Here is a 24,519-nt window from a genome sequence, read left to right on the forward strand (position 1 = left end):
TACCTTCTAAAACTCCTATGCCTACTAACCAATAGATAGTAAACTTAACAGTTCCCACCTCTCAAACTTTTATTCTCTCCTAACAATTCCCTCCAACCAAACATAGGCTTAACAGATTTTCCTTAGAGTAACTCCCAGTCTCTCACTTTATGTGGCCAACCTATACCTATTTCACATTTTAGGATTTAAATGTTTTCTTTGCTGATTTTACATTTGTAGTTGATCAAAATGTTTGTTGTTAGAGCAAGTATGTAAAAGCGGACTATAAGAATTGCATATCATATTTGTGATAAGTTGAAGAGAAGAGAAACGGGCAACAAATTTGTACCTGGCTACAACACAGGCCTCGGCTGTAACACACACTTTGTGAGACAACAATGAGGTGTGCCATGTACTAATGGCGTAAGTATATATATTTATAACTATTGTATAGATGAGCTACTACATTGGTTGTAGATGATTATATATGTGCATGTCAATTATTGTAGCTAGCATTTAGCTATACTATAATTAAACCATCTAATGTGCCATGCAACTTCAATAAGAACAGTTAACTAGCATTTGATTATTATTTTTTCAAAATAACAACGGCGAAATTCGGTAGGGTATCGAATATGTTTGTTGATTCTCAGAAAAGAAGTGTTGAATAGTCCCATATTAGTTGTGGAAGGGCACAGAGGACCTGGAGTAATACATAAGTGGGGAATCCCTCATCTCATTGTTTTTCTGTAGGGAAAACTACAAGGAAAATGGAATTTCTCCATGGTCATTTTTCTACAGGTTAATAATCTCTGACGGTAAAACGTATTTTCCTGTGGGTTTCGTGCCTACATGGTAGCTGCTAAGTCTGGTAGTTATTGGCTAGCTTTTAAGGTGGGAAATACCATATTCGATCCTATAAGAAGCACAGCTAAGTAGATGCTGACAGACATCTTAGGGCCTCGACAAATATTTGCCAATTGTTTGAACAGGTTTTGTTATTCTGAAATAAGCAACAACAGGGCCTAGTCTCCAATAAAAAGTTAACAAAAACACGTGTGTTTCCCACGGGATGAACTGGACATTACATATGATTTATGAGATGGCAGAATCAAGCAGCTATCATGTAACATCACATACGCTAGTACTTCCTTCGTTTCACAATGTAAGTCATTCTAGCATTTCCCACATTCATATTGATGTTAATGAATCTAGACATATATATATATGTCTAGATTCATTAACATCAATATGAATGTGGGAAATGCTAGAATGACTTACATTGTGAAACGGAAAGAATATAAAATAATCAAATTTGCGGGCATTAGATCGAGGACGGACGAACCAGATTGATGAATCAAATTCACCCACTCTCTCCCTACCTCGCGATCGGTCACATTCCAACCTCTTCATTTCATCGTCTTTTCCGACTCTATTAGTGCCCGTGCTAACGTGACGGGAAACTAGGTTGATAACAGTCAAGTTTGTTTTTGTTGCTTCCCCTTTCATCTTGTTAATTACTAGCTTCTTGTTGATATTAAGTTAGGATCTCAAGTCTCTAAAGCTGAGGTAGCTCTTTCGTCACCTAACCACCCTACCTACCTTATATATATCCATTGTTGTCTCTATCCTCCCTCTAATTAAATTAAAATGGGGGAGATTTGCTCTTGCAGTCAACAGTCAACACACATGCACACCCTAAATCCAACTACCTCTGTTTAATATGTTTATTTTTAGCTGCTTCCATTTGTTTCAAAATAAGTTTATTTTTAGAGTAATCATTACATCAGAGTCTATGAAAGTATAGGTAATTATATTAAAAATAGATAAAGTAAAAAGTAGTTTTATTAGGATTTGGTAAAGTAGGGATTTTTTTTTATTGGCATATGTGAGATAGGTGAAAAATAAATTTATTTTTTGAGACGGATGAAGTAACCTAATATGGAGTAGTTTACTAGAGTTGGAAAGGATACGTTATTTACTAGAGTTGGAAAGGATACGTTATTGTGACCAGTCAACGCATGAACCTTATAAACTACTATTACGTCTGTTTCGAAATATAAGAAACGTGTTAGGTGATGCCAAAATCTAGCTAATTGGGTCGCCAGTCAAACCGTTTGCACTTTGTTTATCACTCTGATGGTTCGATGGCCGGGCACTTCAACAGAAGTTTGATGTTGCATGCAGTATACGGACTAGAAGCTTTTAATTGGTTGAATTTTAGACTTTACTTAAAGTTCAGAGATATAATATGCACTTCTAATTTCCTACGTTACATACTTACATTAGATTTTGGCTATTGTCCTATGTGAAAGGACCTGATTTTGGCTTTTCGCCAACGACGAAAGGGCCAAAAGTTAATTATAAAACAATTATTTCTCGCAAAATATATAAATAACCAATATAAAAAGTGTAAATTAGCATCAAACTTTCAATATTGAGACCCCGTGTCGCCCACACGTATAGATGGTCATAACGCCCGATGGCCCGGCCAAAGGCATGACTATTTGGCCCGGCCCAAGCACGGCACAACCCGATAGTTGGGCCGTGCCTGGGCCGATGCCTTGGCACGGTGGGCTGGCCTGGCACGGCATGGTCGAAGAAAAATAGTAGAGGGATCAAAGATAGACTTAATCAACCATATAAGAAAGGCCATAGACAAGAGAAATACAAAATATGCTTATTTTCAGCCATATAAAACACATCCCAAAGAGTTGAGAGATGATAAATAGACTTAATCCATGGTGGAGTCCAATGGGCTGTCGTGCCTTCGAGGCGGCCCGGCACGGTTCGAGTTTTATTAGGCCGTGCCAGGGTCGTGCCGGGCCGGGCGGCCTGTTTGGCCATTTATATCCACGCATGGGCTAATATAATATGCAGCAATATTTTCAGTGTAGTGAACAAAATTCACATTGCCAAACCGCTGGAAGAAGCCCTGGAGAAAGCGCTCCTTGTAATCTTCGATGCCAAGGGTACCCTCATTACTGCGGTGATAGGGGCCGATGCAGATCACCCTAGACTCAGATCGAAGAGATCTAATTATTGCCTCCGCATGTATTTGGAGGAGAAATTTTATGATCATTGAGAAAGCATATTAAGATATCTTAATTTTATAAAAAAAATTGGCACCTAATACCTGGAGATACCAAATTTTATAATGAAAAAGGTGGTACATCCCAGTACATACTTTTTAAAATTAGCCTTTGAAGAACCTTGACGATGGTATTGATGTGCTCCTTCACTTGGACAGCAATCTCCTCCACAGGATGCGCTTGGATACACTACTACAAAAACAATTTTTTCATACGGTCAAAATCAATTTTCGCACGCGTGCGGGTGGCCTAGGTGTACCCAGGTGTCTGCGAAAATTGGATTTTCGCATGTGGGTGCTTAAGCCAGCCAACTAAAAATATTTTTGGCAAATAAAATCAAAAAACAAAATTCGGCCGAAACTCTAGCTTCCCATCCCCCTTGACTTCGTCGATGCAGTCATCTTCGCCCCTCCCGGGTCCAAGGGCGGTGGATCCGCCCCTCCCGAGGGCGGCGGTTTCGAATCCACCGACTTCGAGGATCACCATCATTGCTCGCCGCTGTCGTCACCTCTCCCAGGGCCGAGGGTGATGGATCCACCCCTCCCGATGGATGTGGTGCTCGATCCACCACCCTCGAGCTTCACTGTCACCGCTCCCCATCATCATCGCCCCTACCGAGGCCGAGGACAATAGATCCGCCCCTCCCGATGGTGGCGGTGTTGGATCCACCACTCTCGAGGCCTGCCATTGTCGTAGTCTTCGTCATTGCCGCCTCCACCTCGGTCACCGGAGAAGATAAGGGAAGGGTGCAGACATGAGGATAGGGAGTGGGAGAGATCGAAGGAGTTATGGCATGACCGCGTGAGAAGAGAGAGAGAAAAAGGGGGAGAGAAAGATGGAGAGAAGAAAAATGGTGCGAGAAAAAGCATGGGGCCCACGTGCCTTCCATGTGCCCGCTTTGTGAAAATATATTTTCACGTACAGCCCCGTTAATTGGTCCCTCTAGCTTGTGATGATGCACTTATTATCGCTTGCCTATTTCGTATGCGTCCTTGAGCCATCTCCCGTGGAACGATTTACATAATTATGGCCTGTCTACAATGTACAGGGGTCATCGCCCGGAAAAATTATTTCTGTTGTAGTGACAGCATCATTCAGATCTTGGTCTCGATTCATCGCAATGGTGGATAACTAAAAACTTACGTACCCAGGTAGCTAGCCAAACAGGCAACATGTGCTTGGTTGATGGATTAATGTTCACTGCATGGTGCTACACGGCTAGAGCTGCATGTTACTTACATAATCGTGTGTGTCATAGAGGAAAATAGAATTTATGGCGTGATAGTGCTACAAAAGTCAGTCAAATTAAATTTGTTAAGGAATATATATTTTCCCAGCTGTAGACCCTGAAGCTCGCCACTGGATGTGTTCGGGTATTGATTAATACTCCCTCCGTATTTTAATGTATGACGCTGTTGACTTTTCGATCAACGTTTGACCATTCTTTTTATTTAAAATTTTTGTGTAAATATAAAAGTACTTATATCATACTTAAAGAATATTTAATGATAAATCAAGTCACATTAAAATAAATAATAATTATATAAATTTTTTGAATAAGACGAATGATTAAACGTTGGATAAAAAATCAACAGCGTCATACATTAAAATATGGAGGTAGTATATACCATTGGAGAAAGTACATACTCAAGCGTATGGTCAACTGATCCTTCCTCTTATCGATAAGCGGCCAAGTTGCCCCAACCGTACATGATAGGACTTGAATTGAATGAGGTTTTTCATTTTGCTAATTGTAAATTTGTATATGATTAAAATGTTTGCTAGTGAAGCATATAAGTTGCATGCATGGGGTCTGCAATTAACCATATGTTATAACTTTACCTACTTTGATTTCAATTCTGATATCCAAAATATTACACACGTGTAGATGGGAAGTGACGATCCCAAAGAAGGAGCAAGGTGGGCTTGAGCCCCTCCTACTGTTGGATAAACCCACTGTATATTCTTTACACACTTCAGTTTTGTAAATAGAATGTTTGCAAGATGGAAGAAAAAGATAAAGAAGTAAAAAAAAACCATTATTTTTCTATTCTTTTTTTCTAAACAGATACTTTCATATATTTATCTTTTTTATATTTTTCTTATATATAGTTTGCCCACCACATATATATTATGTTTGCATTGGCACCTCCTAAAAATTAATCATATTGTGTTCACTACTGCATGTGGATATACTTTTAATAGTTATTTAGTGAGATCAAGGATTTGTTCCTTTGTTGTTGTCTTTTTTCAACGTGTGTTAGGGATCGCTCCATGGATGTGTGCACGCCTTAACAGGGTTTGTATACATGTATATGTCTTACACACTTACGTGTAATTGAAAGAAGAATAAGAAATGTTGTTGTGGTGTGTCCTGTGCAATAATCGAAACAACAAGCGTTGAGTAACAACGACAACACGGCGTCGAGTACATTGTTGCTTTTGATAAAATTAAGAGGCAAAACCAGGTGCTGCAATAGTCAAATTAATACATTCGACAATAATTTGCTGACCGTACGTTCGTACTTGATACGTATAGTAAATTTGTTTGCCAGGAATGGTGCTGCAGAGCACAACATGTCAGCATGTATATATATAACGTTTTTGAATACTAAGTTTTTGTTGTTTTGTCCGAAATAAGCAACCATAGTGAGAAAAATAAAAATAAATAAGAACATGTATCCTCTCACACATTGGTGAACGATTATTAGCTGACAGAATTAAGACGCTATATCTATGTGACGTCACATATTGGTCAATTATTTTGATAAACCAACGTAAGCAAAATTTGCAGGCATTGATCATGGAACATTTGTGCCATATATGTCGAATTTGATACTCCCTTTACAAAATTGGCATGCCGCGAGTAGCTTACTATATCCATCTCAAAATATAAAAATTTAAAATCAGATGGAACATTTCTATTATGAATCTGGACAGACAGTCTGTCTAAATTCATATTACTAGATATATCCCATTTGATCGTAGGTTCTTATATTTTGGACATAGGGAGTAATTAAAATAAGCCTACTGTAATAATTAAGTCACCATTCTTACTTTTCTGATTATTTTCTATTATGAATCTAGCTAGATAGTTTGTCTGATTCATATTACTAGGATATGTCTTATTCGAACAGAAATTTTTTTATTTTTTAGACTTTTCATTTTTTAATTTTATTAACATACATTTTCAAAAATTATTTTCAAAAACTTAACCTTTTGGCCACCCCAGCCGACATGCTAGCTGCGCGTGGCGTGACAAAGCTATTTGACCACGCCAGATAGGCTGGTATGGCCAAAAAGTTCATATTTAAAAATACTTTTGGAAAATGTCTATTAATAAAATTAAAAAATAAAAAAGTCTAAAAACTAAAAAAACTATTCGAACGCAGGTTCCTATATTTTGGACAGAGGGAATAATTAAAATCAGCCTAGCATAATAATTAAGTCACTGTTCTTACTTTTTTATTTATTTATCAGATTATATACCCCCAGACTTTTAAAAATATGATTTTAGATCACTTATTTTTCATAGGGCAGATAGTATTTAATTCTTCCTTACAGTCAATAAATAAATAGATAATCCACCAATTCTCATTAATTCGAGAATGATCTTAAAAGATCGCAGCCGACCAGGCATATATATGCAGATGGGGGTGCCAAATTTTCAGGCGCTTGAAAATTTAAAGAGTTTCATTATTTTTTTCCCTGGATGATAATTTAATTTTTCTCATAACTCCCCTATTATTTATTACTTATCTCTCCCCAATGGCTTAACAATAAATACTTTAACACATAAAAAATTACAACATTACATGAAATAAACTTATAACTCATGAAAATTTACAAAATAGCATGAACAAAAATCAAACTTAGATTAAAAAATAAAGTAAAAACATATATGTATATCAATAAAATTGCACATTGCTGCAACTTAGATTTCGCAATGTGCAATTCTAGGTGACTAATAATTTACAAAATTTTAGGCATGGAAAGTAGAAAATCTCTTTTATTAATGATCCATAACTGAGCAACTTTTATACAAGCAGATAGAACATGTATACATGGCTGTAAAAACAGGAATTAAAAATACATTCTCACACATGGATTACAAATTAAAATAGGAACATGCGATGAACCAAGTAGCAATCTCGATCAAATTAATCAGCTGATTCTTCCTCCATGGCTACTGAATTTTGAGAGTTCTCCTCTGTACGTGTCGTCTCTTGATCAAACTAGCTAGACATTTAATTAACGGCAATAAATAACACAACAGGTAGGGATCGCATTGGCGTTTGGGAATGAAAATTTGAGAGAGTGACATTTGAGCACTGGTATTTTGATAGAGTGGCAAATAGTAAATTCTCCCACCATGGATGCATTGCTGCGATCATAGACACACGAAGTGCCAATCCTACTGCCGACGGTTGTAGTATTGGAGGATGGTGTAGATCATGGAGATCAATGAGATAAACAAGAGCAAAATAGCACCCATCAGCGAGAGGCAAGTCCACGGGTTCCTGCAATGCTTCATGCGAAAGGTGACAAAATGCTTGCAGCAACATCCGTACCTCCAGTACCTGTTGACATCTTCGAACATGCCAGTGTAACGGTGGTTGCTGACATCCACCAAGGCGCATCTGCCGAGCCTGTTGAAGAAGGAGGCCACCTCTTCCTCGTTCGACAGCAGGTTGTCCAGGATGCCCTCCCGCTGTAGAACCATCACGTCTTTCTTCGTGTTGATCAGCGCGTTCATGAGCGCGACGTAGCTCGTTACGGGACCTACGACGACGCCGTTATTATTTCTCCCTTGTTGGCCAGCGATTTGGTCGTAGGCGAAGAGATTTGCCAGTAGGATCTTGGAGCCGAAGTTGATCTTGAACTGAGGGATGCTCATCGTTTTATGCGAGAATGTCACGTCGAATATGTCGGTGATCCGGTGATTCTCTTTCTGATGGAATTTAACGCCGTAGTCTTGCAGCTCGTTTGCCCCAGGGATTCCTAGCGGCATAGGTGATTTATGGCAAATGTTTCTGCTGCACAAACCACACAGGCAACTATAATAATGCATCTGCTCATCATTGTTATTTCTATTATTGTTTCTGCGGATGACAAGGTTGTATTGAATCTCAAGCAAATGGCGATGGTTTGCATTAGGGAGATCCTCATTCAGCAGGTTTGAATGAACCCAGGAAAACTGGCCATCATAGTTGAAGAAATTGCTGATGAGGTTAACCAACGGGGTATTTACTAGGACGATAGGATGTTCACCGTTGTACCTCCTGAATTCTTCAAACAGCCTAGCGAGAACGAAGAAAGGTACCTGGTTATCGACTATGAGGAGGTCGTAGTATATGCTGTTGGACATCAATCGCATGTGATCATCGACATGGGCATGCTCTCCCTCTTCCCACTGGATGAGGAGCTCAAGAATGAAGCACCCGTCGTGCATGAGCTTCTCCAGGGTGTAGAGCCTGAAGTCAACATTGCCGTTGTAGCACTGCATTGCACCTTCAGTGCACTGAGCGATCAAGTCTTGATGGTTGACATGGTTGCCTAACCGCTGGAAGAAAGCATGGTGAAATCGGTCCTTGTGAGTTTCCATGTCGAGGGTGCTCCCCTGACCGTAGTGGTATGGCCCGATAGAGACCACCCTTGGCTTGAACAGGCCCTTGTTCGCCTCCTGCATGTACATGGGGAGCCGCACAATGGTGGTGTTGATCGCCTCCGGCATTTCGACGGCGATGATGATCTCCGGCGCCACTTCGACTGCGATCTCCGGCACTTCCATCGCAATGGTGGACTACAGTAAAAAGCTATACAGGCAGAGAATGCAACTAAGCAGGATTACAAACTTATAATTTTACACTAGCTAGCTAGCTGCTTTGATGGATATTAGTATCGTTTGCATGGTTCCTTTATATTTATACTATGCATGTTACTTAATACTTACGTAGTGATCATAAGCATCATAGTGGAAATTAAAATTGATGGCGTGCAAATGCTGCTAAAGTTGATTAAGTTTAAAATAGAATTCCATTATTTTAAAAAAAGAGAGAGTTGAGGAATATTTGCCCAGCTACAGCACCGGTGGTTTGCAGTGTTCATTACTACCATTGGTGGATTACTTAAGTGTAAGCTCAGCTGGTTTTCCTTGTAGTTGCATCAACGGCACATTTTAGGATTCGAATGACGATTTTTTTGCCGATTGTAAATGTTTGGAAATGCTCAGAGAAGCGTTGAAGTTTTGAAATAAAAACAAAAGGGTGTGTTGAGTATACGTTGTTGCCGTTCAAAAAAGAAGCACAAACTGGACATTGTTTTAGGGCCAGCTCGATAATTATTTGCGGATTGTACATTCGTACTTGACACAGATCATGAGCTTGCCATAGATGGCCAGCAGAGCACAGCTTGAACAGGTCTTGTTGTTTACCGGAATAAGCAACAGCATGGCATCCTGTAACAAAAATGCTGCAATGATCAAGCTGACATAATTTATCAAACCAGCTATCTCACGTGGCGCCACATATGCTATTAGTGATGAAAAACAAGAAGCTTGACTCGATCACATTGTTATAATGAACCAAGAGAAGTTGAACTTTTAACTTAACGAAAACTACCAAGTAAGCTAAGATAATCATTGAGCTCACTAGTATAGTAGGTACTACAACTCTACAAGAAAACGTACAGATTTTCTTAGCAGCCAGCTGATTTCAATGGCGGTCAAACAATAACCGCCAACTTTACCCTTTGTCTTAACTCTTAACGGCTAAAACTAGCCACCAAGTAGATACATATTTTGTTGGCGGCTATATAGAACCACCAAGGTTCGGAAGATTTCCTTGTGAGTTGTCCTAACCGACAAACAAATCTATATTTTTCTTGGTAGTTCGAACGCAAACCGCCAAGGAAAGCATCTCAGCATTCACTTCGTATTTTGAATTCTTCGCATTCACTTCCACCTCCTGCAGAATGCCATTGTTCAGACTAAAGGTTTGAATTCTCAGCATTTACTTCGTATTTTGAATTCTCCTTCAAATTTCCCCGTTGATTATGTGGGTGTTTCTTGGAATATAATGGTTCCTCTCCCCCCATCGGGACTATCTATATATTTGTCGACAAATATTGTCCTAAAAATTTATCATATAAATATAGTACAATTATAGACCGTCAAGGCCATATTTCTTGGCGCTTTGGAAAGTTCGCAATCTCTGTAGTTTTTTTTTGGTGATTTGACCACTGAGAAAACTTTTCCTCATGATTAGTAGCTAAGAAATCTGGATATCCCTGCCTCTCTAGCCTTGGTGTTTATTGCTTGGTCGGTGGCTGACAAAAATTATTACCTTGGCGGTTTTTGGCTGCCAAGAAAATTTTCTTGTAATAGGATCTTTTTTTTTTGTATTTAGTACTTCCTATTATTCGAATTTAGTGTTTTTACTAGTTAGTGTTTATTGTTATGTTAACATAAAATAAATTGATAAATTGAAAATTATAAAAGATAATATAAATGAAGTAGGAAAAAATTTACGAAAGTACCTCTTGATATCTAAATTTTACGCTAAAATTTTTAGTAGCTCAAGACACTTGTATGAGAGCGACCTCCTTAAGCTCCTCCTCGAGCTAGCCATGTCTGTCGGGGGAAAGCTACCAAAGACCAATTTACAAAGAACAGCAGCAGGTGAACTCGTGCAGTAAGACAATTTTCTTTAAAGATAGCCGCTCTTCACTAATCACCTGATTATTCGATTAATTAATAATTACTGCGGTTGCAATATTAAAAACCGGAGCTAAAACTAAATTTTAGTCGTGATTGAATTTGGCTCGCAGCTGTCATCCGGCAGGGACAAGCACACACGAGTTCGATCGACTTCGAGTTTTCCTGGGCAACGTCACCGGCGAACCGTACCTGCAGGTGCAGACCAACCTCTACGTACATTATATTGACGGCATCGGCAACCGGGAGCAAGACCGGTTCGACCCCACCGCCCACCGGCGACTTCTGCACCTCTGGTACGGTCGTCTTCCTCATCGGCGTCTACGAGAACAAGAACGACACTGCGCCTCGATCTTGATCTTATCGTGCGCGCGTCGATCGAGTTCCTACCCGTCCACGTCGTCTCCCGCGCCGTTCTTCTTGGGCGGCGCCGACGCCTTGTAACTCCGTCTTCCCGTGCGAGATCGAACTCGACGCAAACCGAGTGGCACGGTGACGAAGAGAGGCTGCCGTGTGGCGAGCCCCCACGCCACCAGGAAGCTCGCCATGGTGGCATGGTGCTACCCCTATATCCACGCGGCGCGCGCCCTGGCATCCCCGGTTGGTGAGGACAGGGAAGAGAGGCGAGCGAGGTGAGAGGAAGTCCCACGCTGATTTAGCACGGGTTGAACGAAACTGGCAACCATATTATCTTGGGATGAAAGTAGATATGGTTTTACAAGTCCAGGGACGGTCATATATTCGGAAATGCTACTGGGCGGGCGAGCGATCGATTCTCCACCCCCCCCCCCCTCTGGTTTTCGTTTTTAGCACCGCATTACTTTCCTATTTTAATAAATTTATGTATCTAAAGTTTATACACCTCAAGTTTACACATCTAAAGTTTGAGACCAAAAGTTTATAAGTCAAAAGTTTATATATCCGATTCAAATTTGAATTTGAATTCAAATATTTTTCATATATAGTATTTCTATACATCTAAAGTTTATACACCTAAAGTTTATATATCCAAAGTTTATAAGTCAAAAGTTTACATAGCCGATTTCAAATTTGAATTTGAATTCAAATTTGTTTATACATAAATTTTTCTATCTTTTTGTTTTTTAAAAAAATTTTTGTGGTGTACTATAATAGGAAAAGAAGGGGAGGAAGAAAAGGAAGAAGGCAGTGGGGGGCGGCGGGACCGATCGCTGGGCGATCGCCCTGGCGACCGATCGCCCATTAGCCCCCCCCCCCCCCCTATATTGCGGTGGAGGGATAAATTTTTAACTCGGTGACAAATTAAGAGACATAAAGTGAACTTATTGAGCCAAATTCGGCCTTCGGACGACGTTGTTCACATTTCACAATGGGCTGAAATTTGGCCTGCTTACTAATTTGAGCAGGCCGAATCCTTCAGTGTCTATTTATGGGCCTTTTAATGAGGCTTACCATATTAGGGGAAAAAGTACACCGAAGGTCCCTCAACTTGTCAGCGAGATAAAAAAACATACTCAAACCACAAAACTAGATATGCGATGTCCCTTAACTATACAAAACCGGTCATCCGAGGTCCCTTCATCCCGGTTTTTGTCCTACGTGGCGCTTTGACCACGGCCATCGATGGCTGAGTCAGCGTGAGACCCACGTGGGCCCCATGTGTCAGTCTCTTCTTCTCATCTCCTCTTCACCTCTCCCCTCTCTCTCTCTCTTCTCCACGGGCGGCGCCCGGCGCGCGCAGGCGGCGGGCGGCAGAGCGGCGCGTGGGTGGGCGCAGGCGGAGGGGCCGCAGCTGCACGGGCGGCTAGCGGGTGACGTAGCCACCATCGAAGCGGCACTTGCTGGAGGATGCGGCGGCACTCGATCTCTCCGTGGCGGACAGCGGGGACGGGAGGATGAGGCCGGCGGAGGCGGCGTGTGAGCGATGCGGAGTGGAGTGGAAGCGGAGGCGTGGCGGTGGCGGCAGGCTACGCCCCACGCGGCCGCGGCGCACCTCGGCGCCGAGCCGCTGCAGCTCGAGGTGCCCGGCTTCGTGCTGGAGCACGGCGCGGACGATGTTGCTCACCGTGAACACGATCTCGGCGACCTCCCGCCGGAGCAGCTTCCCGGTGCTCCCCGTCGTCTCCGCGAGCATCTTGATCACTTGCAGCGACCGCTTCACGGCCTTGGCGCACGACGGCGTGATCACGGCTGATCCGGCGCCGCTGGCGCCGCCGCCGATGGCGGAGAAGTCAATGATCTTGTCGAGGAGGCGTCTGTTGAGTATATATATTTCAGATTCAAGATAGATAGCCGCTTGAAACCTTCAAACGTCTGAGGCAACGCAACCATACATCTTTTCATAACAAGTGCTTCTATTCCAGTTAGTCTAACGAAGCTTGCATCATATAGTTTTTACTCCTATCTGCAACTTTTGTTTTGTCAAGTGTAACATACACATTGGACAGGTTAGGTGCATGCAGATGAAAGTCTTCAAAGGACCCTTTAACCTCTTAAACCTGTAGTGCTTGAGCTTGAATTCGGAGACGATTGATACCCTTAAAATGTTTCAAACGCAATGTGTTCAGCCGAGGGCATGAGGAGATCAGATTATTTATGTCACTGCCTGTTGAGGAGAAATATTTCAGATTCAGAACAATTAGCTGCTTAAAACCTTCAAACTCTCGAGACAAGCTGATGATGCATCTTTTCTATCTGTAGATATTCCAAATCACTGATAGAGAAGAGGCATGATGGAGTCTTTTAATAATTCCCACGGGAGAACTCAATTGTGATGGAACTTGGTTTTTTCCTTGACAGCATGTGCATCCACCTATCAAATACATCGCGTAGCCAATCTTGCTGCAGTTGTCGTGGTCGCGCGCCAGCTTCTTGATGATGAGTAGGCCTAGGAGGTTGCACTCCTCGTCGGCGATGTAGAGCAGCAACAACACCGACTCGATGGAGCCGGGGAAGCCGGCGACGCGGAGCGTGTTCCGCTTCTTGCTGGCGAGCTTGGACACGACGAGCGCGGCGGACGCCCTGGCGGCGGCCTCGGCGGCGCCGTTCCAGCTGAGCATCTCCACCAGCTGGTCCACCACCGCAGCCGACGTGCCGACCCGCCGGAGCGCGGCCTCGCCGAGCCGCGGGTTCGCCGCGACATTGACGAAGATGACGAAGGGAGGGGGAGAGAGAGATGAGGAAGGGTGAGAAGAGGGGAAAGAGGGAGAGGAGGCTGACGTGGACACATGACATGTGGGGCCCACGTAGACCAAAACTGGAATCAAAACCACCGAAGGACCTTGGGTGACCGGTTTTGTATAGTCAAGGGACCTCGCATATCTGGTTTTGCGGTTCGAGGATGTTTTTTATCCCGATGACAAGTTGAGGGACCTTCGGTGTACTTTTTCCCATATTAGGCCTGCTTCTGATATTTAACGTGCTAAATGAAATTTGGCCCACTTGAGAGGATTAACGAGCCAAAATTAGGCCTTTGTCGTATCTAGCTTCAATGGTCTAGTATACTTGTTTTAGGCTGAATGTAGGTGGATAAACAGGCTATATGGACCAAAGCCGAAATTTAGCAGAGCAAATAGCAAATCATGCCCAAATTAGGCCTCCCATTAACCTCCCATTAAAATAGTCCTTCTGTACCCACTAGACTAGTAGTAGAGATTGGAACTTGGAACTTGAGATATGGCTCGCCTGATAAATAGCAAAACCAACCGATAAAGGCTCGTCAAGAAAATTTACAGGATTTTTACAAAATTAAACACACATGTTTTAGTTTTCTTTCTATAATACAAAATCCCTCCGTTCTAAACTTTTCTCTTTTCCCCATATTCAGCCAGTATGTATCCACTGTCCCACCGATCTTTACATGTCAATTTCAACAGTAATAATAAATTTATAGTATACCAATTAATCAGCCAAATGAACATGAAAAACCTTTGATAATCTTACCAAGAAAGAATCAAACTTTCCATTCAAAATGTTGCAACAACCCAAATGCATATATATGTGAATTGATTCATTGATGGAAGATGAGATCATCACTTGGTGTGGAAGAGCTCCTCCATGTCCTCGAGGCTCCGCCCCCTGGTCTCCGGCAGGCAGGCGTAGATGAACACGAAGGAGGCGGCGGCGATGGCGGCGTAGAGGTAGAACGCCCCCGCCATGGTGATGGCGCCGTAGAGCGAGATGAACGTCATGGTGACCACGCCGCTGACGACGCGGTTCATGGCGGTGCCGACGCCGGCGCCCTGCCCGCGCAGCCGCAGCGGCAGGATCTCCGAGCTGTACACCCACGCCAGCGGCCCGATCCCGACGGAGAACGCGCACACGAACGCCACCACCACGGCGACGGCGGCGCCCGCCGCCACCGCCGCGTCGTCCCTCGCGCCGCCGAACGCGGCGAACACCGAGCCGAGAGCGAGGAGGGACGCCGTCATGCCGCCCGTGCTGGCGAGCAGCAGCGGGCGCCGCCCCACGCGGTCGGTGAGCGCCATGGCGACGAGGATGGAGCTCGCCTTGGCGACGCCGAACACCACGTTGAGCCCCAGGAGGAGGGTGTTCGACGCCACACCCGCCGCGGCGAGCACGCGCGGGCCGTACAGCACCACGGAGTCGATGCCCGACGCTTGCTGGAAGAACTGCAGCGTCAGCACGATGGCGAGCACCCGCCGCACGCCGGGCTTGGTCGCCACCTCCTTCCACGCGCCGCCGCCGCCGTTGCCGTTGCCGGCAACGGAGCCGGCGGCGGCGACGACGTCCTCGATCTCCTGCAGCCGCTGCTCGGCCTCGGCCGGCGTGTCGGACGTGCGGTCGAGCACCACCCTCGCCTCGCCGCGCCGCCCCTTCATCGCCAGCCACCGCGGCGACTCCGGCATGGTGAGCACGCCCGCCGCCAGGAACACCGTCGGCACCACGCCGGCGGCGAACATCAGCCGCCACGACAGGTGCACCGGCAACCCCGAGAAGGCGAAGTTCGACACGTAGCTCAGCATCACTCCCCCATTGATAAATATCTTCAAAAAACAAAAACAACACAAAACAATCATAAAATTCAAAACTAATTTGCCCAAATTCGATCGAAATTTAGTAACTAAATCACTCCCCCATTGATAAATATCTTCAAAAATCAAAAAAAAACAACACAAAATCATCATAAAATTCAAAACTAATTTGCCCAAATTCGATCGAAATTTAGTAATTAAATCACTCTCCCATTGATAAATATGTTCAACAAACAAAAAAACACAAAAACCATCACAAAATTCAAAGCTATTTTGCCCAAATTCGATCGAAATTTAGTAAATTAAAAGAAGTTTGGGATATGAATGGGGGTGACCTCGGGGAGGGAGGAGAGGAGGCCGCGGGAGGAGGCGGGGGAGATCTCGGCGGCGTAGACGGGGGCGATGACGAGGGCATAGCCGACGCCGATGCCGGCGACGAACCTCCCGGCCATGAGCGCGGCGTACCCGCCGGCGAGCGACATGACGAGCGGGCCGGCGAGGAAGAAGCCGTTGGTGAGCACGATGGTGAGCCGCCGCCCCAGGCGGTCGGAGGTCCACCCGGCGAGCAGCGCGCCGACGAGCGAGTAGATGTTGATGGCCCCCGAAAGCACCTCGATCTGCGCGTCGCTCACGCCCAGGTCCTCCGCCATGAAGATCTGCGCCCCGCTCGTCACCGCCACGTCTGCAAGAACCAAACAACGAACGTCAATGGCGGCGTCGGCGGCGCGCGCGCGGCGAGGCTAGCCGACGGTGTGATCGATGGTGTGCGTGCGTACTGTAGCCCATGAGGACGGACGTCATGGAGGCGAGGACGGCGCAGAAGAAGGGGTACTTGTTGCGGCGCGGCAGCGAGGCGGCGGCGGCGGTGGCCGGCTTGGAGGAGGCGGCGAGCAGCCGCGCCTCGACGTCCGGCGCCATGGCTGCGGATTACCAAGCTATAGCTTAATTAGCTACAACAGTATGCAGTATGGCTATATATATCTGGATGTTTTTTTCTTCTTCTTTTTTTCTCTTTTTTTTCTTTTGTTTTGGAGGGTTTTTTTCTTCTTCTTCTTCTTTTTTTTTCTTTTTGTTTTGGAGGTTTTTGAAAGGAGTGTAATGAGAGAGATGGAGTAGGATGTTTACGTGAAGAAATGAATTCAAAAAAAATTAAAGATGAATATTTTTGATGTGTTGATGACTAGGCAAGTGGTGTGGCGTTGATTTATACTAGACAAAATTGCTAGCAACCACATGGTCCATGAGAGGAAAAGATGTGGATTGCAATAACAAAAGGAATAGGTGATGATATCTTGTGAGAGTTTTTTTGGCTAGCGATACACCTTCAAATGTCATGGTAGTGTCACATCAGATTTTACTCCTAGTGTTCCCTCAAAAAAAAAAAATTTACTCCTAGAGGGTGTTTTAAGTTTGTCCTAACTCCTAACTTAAACTTGTTATATTTGATCAAATTAATAGGAAAACATAACATCTACAATACCAAGTTTGCTTCGTTAAATCGAACATCGAATGTATCTTAATTTTATGTTAGAAATATGACCGGTTTTTATAAGCTTGATCAAACTTAAAACAAGTTGACTCAAAGCTAAAACACCTTACAACACGGAATAGAGGAAGTATTTGTTTGGCAATATCAGTTAGATGGCATATTGCACGCACTCGCAGGTTCATAGTTTTTTCATTCTTGGACCGTAGGAGAAATGTCGTAGCAATTGTGATTGATTTTTGTTTTGGGCTTAATTTCGGGGTATAGTTGTTATTAGTCATTAATGATTGAATAACATTTTCGAAAAGAAAATTTGAAGTCCTTGTATTAGGAAAACTATAGTTTTTATTTGTTGTGATAGAGTATGGTTTATAATGTAAGTGTTGATCGGACACATATCACAAGCCATGTTCTTGTGTTGTTGTATTACAGTTGGAGTACTGTTTTGTTTGTCATTAAAACATAAAACTACTACCTCCGTCCAAAAGGAATGTATTTGTGCGTACCTGGACAATCCAGGTGCATCCGTGCATGCAGCCAGAAATGTATTCTTTTTGGACGGAGGTTGTATAACTTTTTATTTGGCATTAAGAGATAGTACTTTTGAGTGTCGCTCAAACAAAATGTCACACACCTTCACAAAATCATTTCTATGTAGATTATTAAATTGGAAAATGACGAGTTTTACTTGTCGTAGGGATATAGGAGTTTCCTATGTGCTAGGGTGGTACTTGGATTGCTTGCCACATGCTCATGATGTGTATAGTTTTGGCCTTTGAACTCAAAGCACATGGGAGAACAGGAATGGTCAGTGAATGTATTTGTTTTGTTGTTTTGTTGTATGGGAGAAATGGAATAACCACATGCTTGTTGAAGGTTCCTCTTTTCTTTAGATGCATGTTGAATTATTTGTACAACTCTGTTTGTTGATGATGATGGAAATGATTTTCGTTTGTTAATTTGTTGGATTTGGCCATTTTGGGTAGTTGTGGTTAAGTGCTAATTTGGGGGCAAGATGACTTTAATTTATATACCTTAAGCAATTGGATTATTTTGATGAATAGTCTAAGCTGCCTAACATCACCATGGATTTAATGAGTATCCATGTCTAGTGGAATAGGTAATAACTGCTAATATCTGTACTAGAATCCATCTAGCAATAGATCAAAACGAACTACTCGTTCCGTCCTAAAATAATTACAGTTTTGCACTGTTTATGTTCAACATTTGACCATTCATCTTATTTGAAAATTTTATATAATTAGTTTTTTTAGATGATAAAGCATGAATAGTAATTTATATGTGACTATTTTTAAAAAATATATTTATAATTTTTTTAAATAAGACGGACGGTCAAACGTTGGACACAGATATCGACGGCTGCACTTATTTTGAGACGCAGGTAGTACTATGTATTTTGGTTGTAGGGCTTAGTTCTCTATTTGATTGTCCATTTGACCTGATTAATGATTCCTTTTGAACTATAACGGGTGCTTTTCTGTATTTATCTGAATGTCGTTCCTGTTGCTTTTCTGTATTTTTGAATGTTTTTACTGATTATTGTGGAGCATTTTTACTTATGGTTGTCCACTTGAAGTTGAAGAGTAGCCAGGGCAAGAAACCCCATCTATTTGGAGACATAAAAGAGCCATGATTGGTCTTGTCCATTTCTTGCTGAGATCTCACCATCCATAAAATATCTTTGAAAAATTTAAGGGTGTGCTCTTGATTAAACAAAATGGTTGTGTGGAGTGTGGACCATTCACTGATGCTGATGTGTTATTATTATTGTCCTTGAAAGATTTGTAGTACTCAAACAGTGCAAACTAAGATATGTTCTTGCATGTAAGCGAGAAAAGGACTTTGTGTACAAAATGAACTCTCTATGACAAGTCAATATGGCTGCGTTCAATAGAATGGGTTGGGAATCCATCCTCTACGTACGGAAAACGGAGTAGTCCATTAGTACATGATTAATTAAGTATTAGCTAATTTTTTAAAAAAATAGATTAATTTGATTTTTTTAAGCAACTTTCGTATAAAAACTTTTAAAAAAAGCATCATTTAGCAGTTTGAAAAGCGTGCGCACGGAAAACGAGATAGAGAAGTTGGGGAGCTTCAGGTACGAACGCAGGAGCTCAATCAAATCTGGAGTATAATGTCCTGAGAACAAAACTCATTTTCCAACCTACTCCTCTGAAACGTGATTTAGCAATCTAGTCAACATAAGGATTTAATTGGTTCATAGGGTCCGTGTTAAAATACCAAGCAAGCAATTAGGCTCGTTCGGTAATGAGTTTAGGGGTGATGATGTTTTCTATACTTCTAAACAATGTGTTTTTTAAAATACATTTTATATAGAGGTTTCTTTAAAAACTTAAATAAAACCATCTTTTTAAGTTTGTAATAATTACTCCCTCCATCCAAAAGAGTTGGACATATTTTATATTTTAGTTTTTCCAAATAAGTTATTTATATTTGAAGTCTATATACATCTAAGACTTAAATGGAGAGGTAAATTAAATGTTTGATCAGAATCCGAGGAGTCATCTTAATACTCATTGGTTGAAACGTGCATACACTTTTTTGTTACCTGCAACATGAGTTAATTTCTCCTTAATCTTGGTAACAAAAGTAATAGGTAGAGTATAACTTTTGTGGAAGGAGGGAGCAATAATCAATTAAACGGATTGGGATGTTCTGACGTGAAGTTAGAGGAACGTGGTGACTGACATATGGGCCCCGCCGCTCGCAGACCCACCTATCATTGACCGTGTCAGGGGGAATTTCACATCAGAGGATCCGCTTCCCAATTAAACATATGCTAATGGCTTGCCTTATTTCGTGTGCCGTGAAAAATCGCACTCCAAGCCCACTACCGAACTTCATCAAACATTTCCGCATGTGTAGTTGTGTACCTGGCAGTAGTTATTTAGTTATGGGGGTGTTTAGATCTAGGGGTGTAAAGTTTTAGCGTGTCGCATCGGGTATTATACAAGGTGTCGCATGGGGTGTTCAAGCATTAATAAAAAAAGTAATGATAGAATCCGTCGATAAACCGCGAGACGAATTTATTAAGCCTAATTAATCCATCATTAGCAAATATTTACTGTAGCACCACATTATCGAATCATAGAGTAATTAGGCTTAAAAGATTCGTCTCGCAAATTAGTCGCAATCTATACAATTAGTTGTTTTTTAGCCTATATTTAATACTTCATACAGGTGTTCAAACGTTCGATCTGACAGGGAAAAAAAAATTTGAGGTGGGATCTAGACATGGCGTAAGCTAACTTGCATTCACAAGAATAGAATTCCTATTCTGATTTCAATGCAAGGCAATAATATCTCTAACTTCACAAGGACTGCATGGACCATTAGTTTTTGGGTGAACCTGATGAGATTGTTCACAAGAACTACGCAGAAGCATCACAGATCAGAAAGAGATTCGAGATCCATTGGAAAATTCCAGAGATTTTTGCGCCCCTGTGAAGATGATTGTGATAGAGCCATGCCCAGGAATTACAGCCTTGGAGTATCATGACATATGCTTAGAATACAAACCAGCTTATCTTTCATGCCCAAAAGACAGACACATTCACATTTCCAGATTTTAACAGCCTATGGGCATGTACGATGGTCTTTATTACTGGTCTCTCTATTATCGTGCAAGTAAATTTGATGATATGTAAGAAAGAGAAAGGAGGAATGAGAAATATGGTTATTATGCATAACAAAGAAAGGAAAGATGAGTAAGAAAATTGTTTTTGATACATTAATAGTAGAGACCATATTGTCTTCAACTGTTGTATGACATTAGACTCTAAATAGCGTAGAGCTCATACCCGTCTCTACCTTTGTACATGCCCTAACAGTTTATCTGGATCATATATAAATATTCTGGATAATTTTGTTAACAACACGTTTGCATACCAATTTTTGTTAACTATTAACTTATCAAAACTTGAGCCAACACATTTGCATACCCTATCAAACAGAGAAGGTTTGATGGCATAAACCATCATGATGTTTTGTCTAATAGCTAGTTTTTCGTATTACATATGCATTTGCTCAAGGTGCATATTGAAATGCAGAAGAGGAACTCGTAGTGATCAACTGAAAATCACTGCATAGGCTTGCGTAACTGCAGGAAAACAGAATACTACAGAAAATAACAAAGAACAATGCTAATTATTAGTCTCCAGATCAAAGTTCAATTATATCCATTTAAGTTTAAAGTCTGTAAGATTCAGGTACCAACATCTAGTTTAGATTTAGTAAAATGCAAACGGACACAACATGGACCCTCTACACGATATCATCCAGGAACAAACTTCACTACAAAGTACAGGTACAGCCTCTCTCTCAGACACAGCATAAATAACTGAATTTAGCTCCAATTTAAGCCATCCCGCCACTAGTTGCCGTCCTGATTATCTGGAACAAGGCTGCAAGACAACCAAATGTTAGAGACTGTCATTTCCATCCGTTTTTTGACAACTTTGTAAGGAACACAGAGTTGATAAATGAAGTTTGTGTTGCATATTGTACACGGATAGACAGAACAGGCACGTGTATGAAGCAAAAGTATGACAGAATTCTACTGAAACACAGAATAGGGAAACATGTAAGTGAAAAGTCACAAGAGAGAAGCAGCTTTACATTTCCTAATTTCAACTGTTATAGCATGTAGGCCAGAAAAGGACTTTGTACAAAATGAACTGTTATCAACAATCAATACATATGTTCTTTGGATATACTGTATTGGGAAATATGGGAAGTGAAAGCTGAGAATAATTGATGTATCTTAGGAGGAACTTAAGCAAAAAGCTCAATTTTCCATTATATTTTAGATGGTGGCTTGAAAAATTGCAGAGGGTATTAACAATTTAACATTTGGACCATGGCAGGAAAGGAAATAGGCATTACTCAGGAAATTAATTTGTTGAATTGACAGTTCTAACACATTGTAAATGTGATAGTAGTCACAGTTTACATTTCCTTAAGCACAGGCCACATATTTAACATATAAAAACAAACAACATCCCTGAATGAATGTACTTTCTATTCATCATGGATAATACTCCAGATTTTATGGTGGTTAACACTACAAGAAAGTTCAGAAATATGTCACTATATATGGTTCAACAACCAACATGTTTACAATGCACTATCAAATGAAAAATATCCAGCCATCTAGCGGCGAAAAGACACCTTGGCCAACCATGTTTGGAAAACCTCAACCACAAACTTATGAGTGATAAGAAATATCTTGTTCAACAAGTCAGACAGCTAACATGGACAGTGGAAAAGAGAACCTTTCCTAAGGAGGTACAAAGTCAACCTAGTGGTAAGTAAATGTTACAGGAGGCCTTCAGTGCAAAATGCTAACTCAGCAGTCATAAAGCTAGTCAGATTGATTTCATAAAGCTGAAGATGCATATATACTATTTTGTGCATGTGCATTCCTGCGAACCACACCACAAGGGATACTGAAATATCAAACAGACAGGAATAGGAAAGTGAAGGGCCAAAGCTTACATGATCCAATGACGACAAAAATGAAGAACCCAAGCACCATGGGTCCAACAGGGTAGTCATTCCCCTTCTTCACAGTAGTCTCAGGCACTGAACCCCTCTTCGTGATATTCTTCTGGAACTTTGCGCTCTTCCTGTCAGCAAGACGCCTTGAGGTAGTCTGAATGCAATGAAATAGTTTAGGATACAGTAAAAAGAAATTGCTTGAAGTGGACAAATATAACATAAGGACAGAACGTATTTGCATTCTGCTAACCATAAGGAAATAACATAAAAAGGTAGTGACATTATCCCGTAGGAGGAAACGACAACAGCTGAATGATGTCAGATCAAACTTAGTATCACTTCTATCATTACTAATGAAGTAATGATAAAACTTCAGAGTATCTGGTAAGCTACCCCTGAAAATGCTTACTAATAAAACAAAATAAATTTTATCATTTCCCTCTAACATAACTACTCAATGACCCAAAGGAGCTGTTGAAGACCACAATTGTCTTAATTAGAAACAAATATATATAAATAAGTAGTTCAACAACTACAATTCTCACCATAGAAAAAATAACTAAACCCAAGGAGAACACTGATTATTATATTATATATATCATTGTAGCACTCATCAGAAATACAGAATTCAGTAATAAGTACGAGCCCACAACTCAAGACAAGTGACCGGTGGCAACAAAGGACCCAATTATATCCAGAATTATCCCTATTTTCTTAAAACAGACTGCTCCGCATTTCTCATTTCTAACACCAAACAACATTTCCTGCTAAGATTTCAACTTTTCAAGGCTTATATGAATTTCTCATCTAAAATTGCAGGAATAAGCATGTCATGGCCGATATATGGTACTGAAATATTGCATCCGTTTCTTATAATTCATTTTTTTGGAGATGAGCACATCATAGCTTAATTGTATAAATGCCACAGCAATTCCTATTTCTTTTCAATTCATTATAATCGGTTCAGCAGTGCAATTTTTATTTCTTTTCAAAAGCTTAATCGAAATAATTTCCTACCAGATCGTATTCATTGGCTGCACAACTGCATGAGTTCAACCCACACAACTGAACTCCGCAAAAATAAAATCTACCACACTAAGCTCAGAAACATATCGACGAAACCACAGATCCACCCCCTGAATCGTGCCTATCCAGCAAAATCTACAACAGCAATCAACCAAAAGCAGGAAAAAAAATCGAAGGACAGACATCACCGCTCCTGTCTTCCCCCCTAAATCATCTCTATTCCATAATTCCATAATGTGGATGATACGAAACCCCAACGAAGCGGGAGAAATCAACAAAACCCTGGCTAAAATTCGAGGTCAGATGTCGCAGACACGCACGCAGATCCATATCCAAACCGCGGCCCAAATCCCCTCATTTCAAAACGCAACCCCCACCGATCAATTCCCCACGGATCGACCAAAATCGCTCCACCCCGGAACCACACATACGCATCCACACATCTCAGCCTCTCAGATCACACGAAATAATAAAACTAAAACTAAAAAAAAAATAGCGCGAATTGAATCGCGAAATCCTAAACAATCCGAGGGTAAAAACATTTCAGGCCTGAGAAGGGGCTCTGCCCCCCTAACCAAACTCACCATCCTCGTGAACGCCGGTGATGAACTCGCCGGAGTCGAGAGGCGTTCGCGGCGGCGGAGAAGCCGGAGGGGAGAGAGAGAGAGGCAGCAGGAGCAGTGTGGGGCGATGCGGGAGTTTTGT

The 24,519-nt window shown here is 41.8% G+C and overlaps 3 protein-coding genes across 3 annotated transcripts; all 3 read right to left on the minus strand.

Moving 5' to 3' along the window:
* Positions 1-7,485: 7,485 nt before the first annotated feature.
* Positions 7,486-11,333, minus strand: LOC112937327 (UPF0481 protein At3g47200). The gene is made up of 3 exons (XM_026021806.1): positions 11,267-11,333; positions 9,437-9,528; positions 7,486-8,874 (listed from the first exon to the last, which is right to left on the minus strand). Exons 1-3 carry the CDS (start codon positions 11,331-11,333, stop codon positions 7,486-7,488), a joined length of 1,548 nt encoding a protein of 515 aa, XP_025877591.1.
* Positions 11,334-14,677: 3,344 nt separating this feature from the next.
* Positions 14,678-16,706, minus strand: LOC4352335 (polyol transporter 5). Its single transcript, XM_015762829.3, has 3 exons — positions 16,535-16,706; positions 16,094-16,440; positions 14,678-15,770 (listed from the first exon to the last, which is right to left on the minus strand). The coding sequence occupies exons 1-3, from the start codon at positions 16,674-16,676 to the stop codon at positions 14,796-14,798; spliced, it is 1,464 nt and encodes a 487-aa protein (XP_015618315.1). The 5' UTR covers positions 16,677-16,706; the 3' UTR covers positions 14,678-14,795.
* A 4,729-nt stretch (positions 16,707-21,435) lies between these two features.
* On the minus strand, positions 21,436-24,519 carry LOC4352336 (uncharacterized). The gene is made up of 3 exons (XM_015762877.3): positions 24,399-24,519; positions 22,786-22,942; positions 21,436-21,692 (listed from the first exon to the last, which is right to left on the minus strand). The coding sequence occupies exons 1-3, from the start codon at positions 24,399-24,401 to the stop codon at positions 21,646-21,648; spliced, it is 207 nt and encodes a 68-aa protein (XP_015618363.1). The 5' UTR covers positions 24,402-24,519; the 3' UTR covers positions 21,436-21,645.

The sequence above is a fragment of the Oryza sativa genome, chromosome 12 (assembly GCF_034140825.1).
Source record: "Oryza sativa Japonica Group chromosome 12, ASM3414082v1".
NCBI lineage: Eukaryota > Viridiplantae > Streptophyta > Magnoliopsida > Poales > Poaceae > Oryza > Oryza sativa.